At 51.4% G+C, this 13,571-nt stretch overlaps 1 protein-coding gene across 2 annotated transcripts in view; it reads left to right on the forward strand.

The window, feature by feature from the left end:
* The window catches only part of KCTD15 (potassium channel tetramerization domain containing 15), a 43,969-nt gene that overhangs the window by 21,636 nt on the left and 8,762 nt on the right, over positions 1-13,571 (forward strand). For both annotated transcript variants that reach the window (XM_039698151.1, XM_039698150.1), the window contains exon 3: positions 7,793-7,937. In XM_039698151.1, coding sequence (XP_039554085.1) covers positions 7,793-7,937 — 145 coding nt within the window. The remainder of the gene's footprint in view (positions 1-7,792; positions 7,938-13,571) is intronic.

Below are 13,571 nucleotides of genomic sequence, written 5' to 3' on the forward strand. Positions count from 1 at the left end.
TTAACTACAAAATCCATTATATACCTAATTTTACTGTTTTAGTGGTGGCATAGAAAGAAGAAAGAAAATCCTTCCAGAGCTTCCTAAGAATGATTCTGCATGGTAGATTATAGTGTTCTTTATGGATTATTGACTTTTAAAAATACATGTTGTTACTATATAGACTAGCTCTGATCTGTAACAAAAATAGATATCGTAGCCTGAACAGCAAAATATGAAGTATTAAATCCAGATAATAGATCCTGCAGTTCCTTCAGGTGCTCAATAGTTAATGAGTGTAATATCCTGCAGAAGCATGGCAAAGGGAGCATATGGCTCAGAAACTCCTGTGGCATTCCGGGATCAGCGCTGGGAGGCAGGAGCAGGAAGTCATAGGAGTTGGAGATGGATAAACATGTTACCTTGTGATTACCTCCTGGTAGTGACTGACCCTGGCTGGACCCCAGGCACCACCAAAGCTGCTCTCTGCCCCCTCCACAGCTGGACAGGGGACAGAAAATATAGTGAAGGTTCATGAGTTAAAGACCACGAGAGATCACTCAGGAGAAACCATCAAAGGCAAAACAGGCTGGAATTAGAGGTATTAATTGGATTTATTTCTAACAAAATCAGAGCAAGATAATGAGAAGTAAAATAAATCCTTCCCCCCAGCCCCCCTTCCTTCCCAGCTCTGTCCCCTCCCCTGGTGGCACACTGGGAGACAGGGAATGGCGCTTTTGGTCAGTTCATCCCCCAGAGCTTCCCCTGCTGCCCAGGGAGAGGGGTTCTGCCCCTGCAGAGCCCTGGGGTCCCTCCCACAGGGGTGTTCTGCAGGAACTTGTGACCTGCTGCAGCCTGAGTCCCTCCCACGGGCACACAGCCCCCCAGACCTGCTGTGCATGGGGCTCTCAGCAGCTCTCTGTGACCTGCTGCAGCCTGAGTCCCTCCCACGGGCACACAGCCCCCCCCAGACCTGCTGTGAGTGGGGCTCTTTCCAGGGCTGCAGTGCCCCAAGGACAGGCTGCTCCAGCCTGGCAGCAGGGCCCTCTCTGTCCCCTGGGGCTCCCGTGGGGCACAGCCCCTCCAGGGATGCACTGCTGTGGTGTGGGCACCTCCCCAGGGGCTGGGGCTGGATCTCTGCATCCCCCATGGATCCCCATGGCCTGCAGGACACAGGTGCCTGACCATGCTCTCACCAGGGCTTGCAGAGGAATCCCAGCTCTGGCCCCTGGAGCACCTCCTGCCCCTCCTTCCCCACTGACCTTGGTGTCTCCATTGTTGTTTCCCTCACATGTTCTCACCCCTCTCTTCTCTGACCACAATTACAACTGTACAGGAACTTTTTTTCTCCTTCTTCAATCTGTAATCACAGAGGTGTTAGCACCATTTCTGGTTGGCCCAGCCTTGGCCAGAGGTCCATCAGTCTTTGGAGCTGCCAGGGCTTGGCTCTGCCAGACCCAGAGGAAGCTCCTGGCAGCTCCTCACAGCAGCCCCCCCTGTAGCCCCTCAGCTACCAAAGCTTGCCATGCCCACCCAACACACTCCTCCCCCTTCTGCTGAGGTTGGACCATACTGCCTGATGCTCTTGTTAAAGGTTGAGGCTTTGGTATCCCTGTTTTGTTCTCACAGGTCAGTTTTGTTTGGAACATCGGTGGTAGCTCACTTGTGTCATCAGGAGTGGCAGGTGTGGGGCTGAGTGATGCCTGCAGGACTCTGGCACTGCCTTGCTGAAGGGTGGGTGCTTCCCCAGCCCTGGGGGAGTGTGAGGAGGAGCTGGGGTCAGGGTGGCTGGACATGGAGTGGTGGGGGACCTGTGGACACCACGGGCATGATGCCTGTGCTGCTCTTGGGGCTGGAAGCTGGTACCTGATCTGGTGCTGCCAGAAGCTGCTTTTGGGGCACCCCTCTGTGCCTTCAGCCCCACGTGGCTGCCTGGATGTCACAGTTTGCACAGCAGCACTTCATACCCAAGGTTTAAGACTCAAGCTCTCACACACACAGCTTTTCCTCATCACTGTCCAAACAAAAGATGCTTAAAATTCTCCCCAGCCAAAACACCCTGCAAGCCAGGCACAGCACCTGCAGCAGCCCAGGGGGTGAAGATGTCTGGGACTGAAGTGGAAACTGCAGGGTGCAGCCTCACAGGGTTTCTGCAGCACGGGGCAGCCAGGTTGGGTGGGCACTGACCCTGCTGCAGCCCCTGCCTCTCCTCAGTGCTGGCTTCCATCAGCTGCAGAAGGGCTTAAAATCACTGCTCAGAGAGCAGGGAGGGAAGGTGTGCCACAGCCACACAGCTGGCACACTAACTGCAGCTGAAGTTTTAAACTGAGGTGGATCAGAAACCCTCCTGCAGCCAGCTGTAACTTTCAGCCATGTTCTCACTGCACAGGGCATGAGGGAGCTTGTGTCCTGGCAGTGCCTTCCACCTCTCTCTTAACTAATGCCAGGCCAGAAGGCAGAAGGCACCCATCTGCTGGGTTACCCCTGTCCTCCTCTGGCCAGCCCAGCCTGCTTTTCACACAGGCGGCGTGGTTTAAGGCTTTCCCTGGGGAAAGCAGCTGCAGGTGCTCTCCCCATTCTGGTTTGCTTTGCTGGGAACTTGTGAGCAAATCCAAACAGTTTGATAGAAATAATGGAAATAGGAAAAACGCTGCTGGGGAGGTCTGACAGCAGTGCCCACTGCCCACTCAGCCTGTGCTGCTCCAGCTGGGCTGAGGCAGTGCCAGCAGAGAGCTGGCACAGCCCTGAGAGGCTTTCCATGGTGCTTCCCAGCAGTGTCTGCCTTGTGACGGGACAAGGAGCTCCTGACACACACAGCTATGTGAGCAGCAGTGCCAGGCACAGTGTAAGGCCTGTCAAGCACCTCTGCTCCAATTCATGGCATTTTTTCTCTTCCAAGCAGATAGCAGTATCTGTCCTACCCACCTGGAGCAAATATTTGAGAGATAAGCAGCACTGTTTGTGCTCAGCAGCAGTGACTGGACTCTGCTCATCACCGGGGACGCTTGGCTGCTGTGTCCTGCAGGGCAGTCTCAGGTCACGCTCAGTGTCCCACCTCTGAACAGCCCTCTTCTCCCTCTCTGTGGCATTTCCCACAGCCACCTGCTCCTCCTCCAGCTCCACAGCCGGGCCCAAAAGCCAAGCACAGCTGAGAGCCGCCCTAGAGCACAGGGAGCCCTGCAGAGGTTGCTGTGTGTGCACTGAGGGCAGGAGGGCACACGGGCAGGTGCAGCAGGGAGGGCAGCAGGTGCAGCACAGACCCACCACGTTTGCAGGACCCACAGACAGGCATTTCTCCCTTCTTCCCCTGTCCTCCCACAGAAGGAGGAAGGAGACACGTTTTAATGACAGTGTGCTGAAATGTGCGTTCCCTGCTGATTTGACATTGGGCAGAAAAAGTGTCTACAAAATCAATTTTTAATAAATGTAAACAACTAAATTATGAATGACAAGAATATCACTGAACAGTTAAATATTAATCATGTAATTACTTAAATTAATACTTTTAGTGCAATATTGTGATAGAGAGTTCTGCTTATGCAGTGTCACTGTGCTGGCCAGAGCAGGGCACAGGGGACCACAGGACCACAGTGGCCCTCACAGCAGAGGGACCTGGGGGCCTTAGGGCCTCATGGTGCCACAGCCTCAGTTCCTGGTTGTCTCACAAGTCTCACAATATGCTCTTAAGATGCTCTGGATGCTCTTAAGACCTCTGGAACCAGATTTATTAGGAAAGAACTTGTATTTTCTGTTCAAAATAAAGCTGTCAAGAAAATGGCTAAACTGGCCCAAACCAGAGAGCAATCTGCCCCACCCTAAACACTTTTCTGTCCTGAAGTTCCATGAAGCTCCCCAGCAGCTGTGTGTGGTGTGCAGACCCACAGGTGTGCTCAGTGATGGTCTGGGAAGACCAGAGGCGCTCTGGAGGGAGCTGGGGGTGCCAAAAGCCTGTCTGCTTCTGAAAGGGAGCTGGGAAGGTGGAGGAGGGAGGTGGTGTGTCCTGAGCTCTGCTGTGGGGCTGGACTTACTGCCCTGCAGGCCCCTCAGTGCTCCTGCCTGCACAGGTGCTGCAGGGAGCCTGCAGGCTGGAGAATCCGTCACCAGGATTTAGGGGGGAGCTGCCTTCTGTAGGTACTGGCAGGCAGCACAGGGCTTCTTTCCTTGCCCAAGAAGCTAAGAAAAGAATTTACTGGCACTCTTGTCCTTGTGGGTTGGCTGTCTTTGTTGTTTGTTTTTAATCTAATAAAAGAAGATCTTAATATCATGGTAAAATTGGTACAAAGCTAGAAACTCGCCCTGTGGTGTTTTGGCGAAACATTATTGAAAATGTAAAAGCCTTTAGCAGAAACAACAAAGGCACAAAGAAACAGTAGGAATGGGATCAACAGGTTCTGTTCTGGCTCTTGGGAGAGGCAGAGAAGTGCACCCAGCCAGGGCCCGAGGTGCCAGGCTGGACAGCAGCCCTGTGGTGGCTCTGTGGCAGCGGTGGCCAAGGACAGGGGTGGGCAGCACTGCAGAGCAGGGAGCAGGCAGGTGGGAAGAGCACCTTGCTGGGAGGGCAGGAGCAAGCCAGGAGGAAGAAGAGGGGACTTGGAGGATCTGAGCTCTGGGCAGATGGTGTGAGCACGACAGGACCTGGCCAGGGCAGCGGAGGCAGTGGGGAGACACGCTTGGCATCCTTGGGCTGGCAACTGCTGGAGCTTCTCCTGCCTCAGTCTGCTCCCTGTATGGGAATTAAATATTGGACACAGATTATACAAGTGCTTCTAAATGAGAAGGTGAAGCATCTCTTGCAGAAAGGTGGGAGTGCTGAGGTGTTCATTGTTCAGACTCGCCCTTTGCTGCAGGATCCCAGTGCAGCTGTTTCTGCCCTGTCCCCCTTTCCCTGTGCCTCCTGCCTCTTCACAGGCATCACTGCAGGTACCATTCCTGTGTGCTGTAAGCAAGTGCCTCCTGAAAATGCTAATTTGTCCACCAGTACAGCGCTGGTTGCCATGACCACTCATAAAAACAACCATTTTCAGGGTGATTAGTGCTCAGTCTGAGCTGCAGCAGCTCCCCATGACTTCAAACTCCCAGCACACAGTGGGTCACTGGAGGGAGCAGCTTCCTGAGGCTGCCAGCCAGGCTGGTACCTGGTTTCTGATTGATCATCAGCACATCTGCACAGTGCAGAGCCCTTCCTGTCCCCCTGCTCTTGCTGACTTGCCAGCTCTGGCAGCCTGAGTGCATTTTGCTCCTGGTGAGGCATTTTGTTGTGGCCGCCAGAGACCCATCCACGGAGAGCTTCGTGTCCATGCAGAGCATGGAGCTTCTCCTGGTCACTGTGCTCCTTTCCACAGCCTCACACCTGGAGAGGAATCCTGTCAGGAGCTGTCCATTGACGCTGCCCTTTGAGTTCATTTTGCTCTCCCAGCATTGCATTTTCCAGAGGACTTTTCCAGGTATGGTTTGAGCTGGTGAGAGGGAGAAGCGGGAGCTCTTTCCACATGCAGCATTACAACATGCTGCACTGAAGTTGGTTCTTGGAACGTAGCAGCCCCCTAAAATGTCAAATAAATCCTTAAACTATTCATCACTCTGTTTTTGGGGTGGCAGTTAAGTCTTTCAACACTCTGTGAGTTTCTTTCCCCAGCAGTAATTTTGCTGGTGAAGAAATACAGCTCAGGGCACTCCACAAAGTGGAGCCTCAAAATTCATGTTTTGTTTTCATTACCAAAAAAATGCTTTGCTACATTAAAGACTGGCCCATTAAAGTTTTGTACCCTGTCTTCTCTGCACCCTGTCGTTGTTGGCAAACCTTCCCCTGTGCCCGTGCAGAGCAGAGCAGCTTTGCTTCTGCAGGCTCCACAGAGAAAGGGCAGCAGAGGGGAGGAGGCTTCAGCCACAGCTCAGCTTGTTCAGATGTAACATCTCAAAACTTCCAATAGCCATGCAAATTTACTCAGTAAATGTATGTACTGAACCTTAAGCTATCAGTGCTTCCTCTGCTTTGAGTGTATCCCAGCACAGCACACTGCCAAAGGAAATAAATTAACTGTCTGGTTCCTGGAATAAAGTGTAACCCTGCACAGAGCAGTATATTTAACTGTCTTGGGCAAATGGCCTTAAAATAACAACAAAAAAGAACACAGTGAATTACAGGAGTCTTACTGAACCTTGTGATTATATAAATTAAATGTTGCCAGGTGAACTGGATGGTATTCTCTGATACTGTAGGAACGCTGGAGGTTGGAGAAAACAGTAAATGTTATAATTAGGGTTTAGGAGAGCACATGGTTATTCTCACAAGTAATTCAGCCTAGCTGTATGCTGGCATGGGCATGAGAGCAGGCAGTAAAACCTGGAGCTTCCTTAATTAAGAGGGCAGAAACGTTTTTTAGCAAAACTCAGTGGAGACTTACCATGTCCAGTTTTAGTTATTATTTCCACATTTTATTTAGATATAAATGGTGCATTAATAAATTTACAAGCACATTAGCAAGTTAGGAGATCAGAGCAAGGTGCAGCTGTGGGCTGGGCCCAGGGCACAGGCAGGAGCAGCAGCAGGGCAGGGGGGCAGCAAACCTGCCCCTTCCCAGCCCCTGGGTGGGCACTGGCATCACTTCCAGATGCTGCCCACGCTGCTGGGGCTGGGTGGTGCTGGGAGGAGCAGGGCAGCGAGGCTGGGCTGCAGCAGTGCTGGGCATGGCCTGCAGCAAGGCTTGATGAGCTGTGTTCCAGGGAAGGGGAAAGCCCTGGCCGGGTCTCAGCGAGCTCACGGGGGATTTCATGGGCCATCTGAAGGGCTGGCTCGATAGTGAAATGCAGCCAGCTGTGGGATGGGCTCTCTGGGAAATGGAGGAGTCCTCGTGGCAGGATTATTTAAGACTCGACTTTGAAAGATGAGACAACTGCAGTTGGGAACAATGCTGCACTGTCACAGAGATGGACTCAATTACTTAATAGGTCGTTGCTGTCTGTCTCCTGCGTTTTCCCTTTCAAGAACATATATTCAGCTGGGTTATTTCTCATGGGAAGACAAAGCCTTGTGAGAGGGGGCAGGCATTTGGAGGGGAGAGGCTGGAGGAGCAGCAGCCAGGCAGATGCCTGGTTTGCTCTCCATGGAGCAGGCTCCTTGGGACTGGAAAAGCCCGGAGTGGTGTAGCTGCTGTGGTCCTTTGGTCCCAAAATCTGTTGATCCCCCGGTCTCACAGTAAATTTTTTTACTCACAAAAGATTTGCCAGGGCGCTCTCCCCCTGCCAGGCTCATCCCCAGGACTGCTGGTGGTGACACTGTGGGGCTGTGTGGGGCATTGCTGTCTGGTTTTCTGCATTGGATGGACACTGACAGGTCCATGCAGCCCATCTCAGTGCCTGGGCAGCCTGTCCTTCAGCACAGAAGGCTTGGATGGGGTTTGATCAAATGCCAGCCGAGCTGGAGGCAGCTCATGGATGCCAGAGCCCACCCCTGGAGAAGCCACTTGGTTCCCTGTGAGCAGGACATGGAGGACAGGATGGGTCACAGCCAGGGGCTCGTGTTCTCCCCAGGATCCCCCTGCCAGCCGTGGGGTGAGGGTTCCAGGGCCTTTCCTGGTGGGGCAGGGCCCTGCCTGGCTGGGGGCAGCACGAGCTGGTGCCAGGGCAGCCATGGGACGCTCACTGCCCCACCCAGGGCACCTGCCCTGGTGCCCGTGTTTGTCACCAAATTAACATCCTGCATCACCTTATGCACGTTGAATTATTGTGCTTAAATTGGTTGTTCTGAAGCCTCAAGGCTGTAATGAGATTTTGTCTCTTTTGCCCATTCCTTTTTCTCTTCTCTTTTTTTCAGAATAAGTCGTCTGTTTAATGGCACAGAGCCTATTGTCTTGGACAGTTTAAAACAGCATTATTTCATTGATCGAGATGGGGAGATTTTCAGATATATATTAAGCTTCCTAAGGACATCTAAGCTACTGCTCCCAGATGACTTTAAGGTAAGGAAAGCTAGAGTCTGCAATCTGGTTTTTCCTCCTGTTCCGTCATTTGTTTTGGGGCAGGTTGGTTTCTATGCTTGACCTAAACACACTTAACTAAATGTTGCTGTTTATTTGTTAGGATTTTTAGTACTTGTGTATTACACCAGGGATGCTATTATTTAATAAATGAACCAGTGGTTGTCATGGATACCAAGAAAAGTTAAACGATGAAGCTTATAGCTAAATCAGTTTTTCTAAACTAATTGTATTTTCTCACATTTTTAGCTTATTTATCAGGGTATAACAACAATTAAGAAGCAACATCAGCAACTTGCACTTAGCAGCGTTTAGTGCTCAGAATCTGAAAGAAAGGTTGCAAGTTTGATACGTAGAGGACTTGAACTGTGTAAATCTTTTTCTTGTTGGTATAAAAAGGAAACCCTTAAATGAGCCCATGAGGATTTGTGTTAGACATAACCAGTGCAGATAGTTTGATTTCAGGAAGTAATCTGCTCACAGTTAATGTCAAAATATTCTTGGGAGATGGAATTGACTGAGGGCTTTTTAAGGAGCAGGACATGTTTTGTATGAAGTCATGGTGCTGGTTGTTTCTTTGAGGCCCTGATTGTTTAAAGGCTCTGCTTTTGGCCTTGTTTGTTTGGCTTTGCACTTAGGAAACTTCCAGCATTGTCACCCTGATGTATGAAAATTAGAAGACAAAAGTGTCCAAACTGTAGATGACAAGATTCAACAAAAGCACTTATTCCAGGATGAAATGATGAATAAATTGGATGGCAGATGGGGATCTGCTCACTTAGAGGATGCAGAGCATTGTGAGGAAAATCTTCTGCTTTCTCTGAAGTGCCATTTCACTCTGTTGTACTGGCTGGGCACAGGACCACTTGGGTTGTGACTGAGTCCAGAGTGGTGGTGGTGGCTCTTGCTTTGGAGCAGAGCTGGTCCTCGTGCCCAGCTCAGCCGTTCTCACCTGGCTAGGAGGGCAGTCATGTCTGACCCACCAGGGAGGGTCTGCAGCTCACATCTGCCAGGGGCAGGTTTGGCAGTCCCAGTATGAGCTCAACCAGAAGGGCTCTCCTGAGCCCTGTGTTCCTGGTGAGTGGCAGATGGGCTGGAGGGAAATGAGAAATGAGGGCTGGGTGGGAGAAAACTCTGCAGAGAAATGAGACCACACCTGTGTGTGGTGGTGGAGCTAAAGACCAGAGCAGTCCTGGGGTTGTAGGGTGGATCAGGGGAAGGGGTGGATGGAGAGTGGGGAGAGGCACAGGAGAGATGCTTCAGCAGCTGTGTTTTGTTCAGTCCAGTGGGACAGTGTGAGAAGAGGCCACACCTCGAGTGCTGTGTCCAGCTCTGGCCCCTCAGTTTGGGAAGGACCTTGGGATGCTTGAGCACATCCAGAGGAGGCAACGAGGCTGGAGAGGGGCTGGGAACACAAATCCTGTGAGGAATGACTGAGGGAGCTGGGGGTGCTCAGCCTGGAGAAAAGGAGACTCAGAGGTGACCTTATCACTCTCTACAGCTCCTGAAAGGTGTCTGTGCTCAGGTGGGGTTGGTCTCTTTCTCCAGGCAGCACTGAGAGAAGCAGAGGTCACAGTCTCAAGCTGCACCAAGGGAAATTCAGGCTGGATATCAGGAAAAAGTTTTTCACAGAAAGAGGGATAAAGTTCTGGAATGGCTGCCCAGGGAGGGGGTGCAGTCCCCATCCCTGGGTGTGTTTAACAAAGCCTGGATGTGGCACTGGGTGCCAGGGTTTGGTTGGGGTGTGGGGGCGGGGTAGGACTCCATGACCTCGAAGGTCTCTTCCAACCCAGTGATTCTGTGAATTCTGTGATTCTGTGAAGAGAGGGTAGGAGAGAAGAGGGAGGTGGTTTGAGCTGATCATGGCCTCGACCAGCATCCAGGTTTCAGAGGTGCTCAGTCACAGAAGCAGCAGGATTTGGCTGGATTCTGGAGGGGAGAGGATGCCCAGGGCTTGTCTGGCAGGGCTGGGGGCTCGGGGAGGGCTCTGTGCCTGCTCCCCACCACCCTCTGCACTGGGGTGGCTGCATTTCAGTGAGCTCCTCCCTGGGAGAGCTTTAGAGCAAACCCCAGGCTAATGAGGGCTCAAGAACAAAGCAAAGCATTGCTAGGTAGGGAGTAACTAAATCAAAATGCATAGAAGAATGAGCTGTAAAGCTGTATTAAAACTGCACTGTAAACGGATTTAACTTCACAGAAATCGTGTAATTTTGCCAGCATGATTAAAGTGACAGAAGACAATAATCAAAGGCAGCAAATGGAATCACTCGGTGTTTCTAAACGCAAAACTCTATTTAAGGTATAAAACCTGACAGTTTTTCCAGTGAGACTTGCATTAAATGTTCTTTATGTCAAACAAAGCACTATCAAGTGTTTTGAATATTTATTAGTTTTTACCCCTTAATTTAATCAAGCAGTTTATTAGCCTCAAGGTTTAGCCAAGTTGCTTTTCAACTTGAATTGCTGCTCACATGGTTATTTTGGAAAGTTTGGAATGCTAGTACCACACCAGCATTACTGTGTTTGCTATTTCAGTGCTGTTTTCAGACGAAGTTAACACTGAAATGCAGAGAAAGTGGGGTGTGTGTTCCGAGGCTAGTGATTCTTTATTATCAAGTCTGAGTGGTGTGTTTACAGTGAATATTAATTACACTTGCAACTACTACTAAGCCAGAGCTTGAAAGTGTCTCCCAGGTCTTCGTGCTGAAAGTAGCACTCCTGTGGTTCCTGCAATTTTCCTGGGTTTGGGGGAGTTTGAGCCACATGAAGTTGCTGAGGGCAGAGTGTGGCTGGTTGTGCTCTGCAGGCAGCCCATCCCAGCTGGAGCAGGGCTCAGCCCTGCCTCAGGAGCTGCTCCTCCTCTGGTGCCCAAAGTCCCCTCCCTGGTGTCCCCTGCCAGCAGAGGGGCTGCCCAGGAGCAGCACGTGTGCCCTTCACTGTCCGTGCCCAGCTGCACACAGAACAGAGCTGCCTTGAGTCTTGTTTGGGACCCATCCCTGCTCAGCATCAGCCAGGAACAGGCACACGGGCCGTGTGTGCATTGCTGTTCCCTCTCAAAGGGGGGAGGAGCACAAAGGCACAGACATCTCAGTTTTATGTGGATTGCAGAGATCACCTGTGGCACCAGAATGACAGGGCCACCACTCTAATTTATTAACACAGTTACAAAATTTGTGTGCTTGCATCTAAAGTCTCTCAAGCTGACCTCAGGAAACAGTGCAGTTGTCATTGTAGAAGTGAGCAACTTTCTTTCATAGCCAGGAGTCAGATCTTCACAGCACTAAAAATATAAAAGAAACATTGACTTAGGATGACAGTTTGTTGTTTCATGTAATAAAGAACAACAAGTGAAAAATGGGCAGAAAGAGCCATTTCAGCCTGTTCAGGAGTCACATTTAGGGACAAAAATAAAGGATGTTTTGGTACTGAGAGAACAGCACAAGTTCTGGGCTCAGTGTGTGCTGGCTGCCTGGCCTGGGTGGCAGAGCTGTGCCAGCCACTGGCCCTGGCATGGGGCAGCAGGGAAGGTGTCACCCTTGGCACAGGTGACGCCAGAATTTAGCCCACTTGAAATCCACCACAGAAAAAGCTTTTATACTGAACAAAAAGCAGAAAATTATTTTGTGAAAGGCAAAAGGCTGCGTCTTTGAAAGATCTGCCAATGAGATCTACGTGTAGGCCAGAAGCTGTGGCTGGAGAAAGGCTGTGTGCATCATTCCTGCCTGTCTGCTCCCTTCCTCAAGTGACCTGGCAGAACTTCCACTACTTCCTGCAACAGCCATGGGAAGTTGAAGGTTCATGGTAGCTGTAAAGGCTTTTTTTAATAAAGAAAAATTGAGGGCTGTACTGTTTATCTCCCCTTTTAGTCTCTTAAAGAGCACCCTGCTTGTGACTGCCACTGGTGGTGGGAATCTCCTCCAGAGGAAAATGGAAAATGTGTTCCTGGGCTAAACAGAAGCAGTTCCACTGTCTGTCACAGTGCTTGGCTCTGGTAGGGAGCTGGGAACACAGGGGAATAATGCTTGTAAGAAATGGGAGATGCTTGAGTCCTGCAGGACAGGGAAGTCCTGGGTGTTGCACAAGATCTGCTGTGGGATGGTGCCAGCAGCACTGCCCTGCCAGCAGGCTGGAGCTCTGGGAGGGAGCTGCAGGTGTCCCTGTGCAGGGGGCACAGAGCTGTGCCCTGGGGCTGGCTTCCAGTGACCCTCTGTGCCCTTGGCCCTGGGCTGCTCCCTGCCTGTGCCAGGGGGATGTGCCTGGCCTGGGTGGGAGCACTCATCTGCCTTTGGTAACTTAGCAAAACCAGCAGCTTGGAAATGTTCTCCTGCAGCTCCTGTGGCACCTCCCTGGTGAGGGCTCCTGTGGGTTTCATTCTTCTGCTTTACATTTCATATTAAACTTCAGTAAATCTTCAGGGTAGGGTTTGATATCTGCAGTGCAGGGGTAGAAGTACCTATGCCAGTGTCCCCTGGGCATCCCAGGCATTCAGTGCACATAGTCCTGAGCTGGGCTCTCCCAGACTGGTCACAGAACTCTGAACACTGTGTAAAACCTGAAGGGAAAGTGTGGGCTTGGTGTGCAGAGCCCCTGTCCAAGCACAGGATCTAGGGAACCTGAGCCCCAGGCTGTGAGCCACTCATTCTCTATTCCTGGCTCTGTGAAACCCTCCTCCCTCCCTAAACACAGTGTCAGATTCCCTCAGGAAGCCCCAGCCCCTCCCTGCAGAAAGGCCAGAGGTGCCATAGGAGGAGCAGGGGCAGTCTGTGCTGCTGGTGGCTGTGGGCAGCAGTGCAGTGGGGTCACACGAGGTGTCCCTTGTCACTGGTGGACTGCAGTGAATTCCTCTTGCTACAGAAGACTCTTTTTTATCCCCTCCACTTGTTACTGTGCTCCAGCACAAGGAATTCCCCTTACTGGCACTGCCTGAAGTGGTGCCCTGATTCCCTGGCATCACCTCCTGGCACCAGCACACCTCAGTTCCCAGGGCCTGCTGCTGGGCCCTTCTTCAGGTGCACAGCCTTCCCACGTGTGTGCTGAACCCAGGAGAGCCCGAGTTCAGAGAGTGACCCAAACAGCTTGGCCCAGCCCCTGGTGCTCCAGCTCAGCCCCTGAAGTGTGCCTCTGTCCTTCTGGGAGCAGTAGTGCAAGAGCTGCTCCATTTGAAAGCAGGTTTTCTTCTCACAAAATGGTATCAGGGTGTAAAATTTGTCCTGTTCATTTCAGGGCCCATGACAGCTAGCAGTCACTGAAAAGCTGCAGTGGGTGGGCTGGGCTGGCTGGGAGAAGCAGGGCTGCTGTGGTCTGGGCTGTGCTTGGTGTGTGGCACTGCTGTTCTGTGGCCCGAGGTGCAGGAGCACTGGGGTGCTGTGATTCAGGACACTGCCTGTGATTCAGGCCAGTGCAAAGGCAGGGCAGGCACTCAGAGATCTGTGATGCACTGGGCTTGGCATCCAGCCTGGGAGCCCTGTGCCTCTCTGCTCTCAGCAGTGAAGGCTGTTCTTTCTGTCACTGTACCATCTCTTCCAGGTTTTACTGTTGAGTTTTCTTAGCACATATTCACGTGATTGATTTAACAAATAATACCATATTTTATAGTGTCCATGAACCCAGATACTC

Source organism: Passer montanus, unplaced genomic scaffold, assembly GCF_014805655.1.
Source record: "Passer montanus isolate IOZ18808 unplaced genomic scaffold, ASM1480565v1 scaffold121, whole genome shotgun sequence".
NCBI classification, from domain to species: domain Eukaryota; kingdom Metazoa; phylum Chordata; class Aves; order Passeriformes; family Passeridae; genus Passer; species Passer montanus.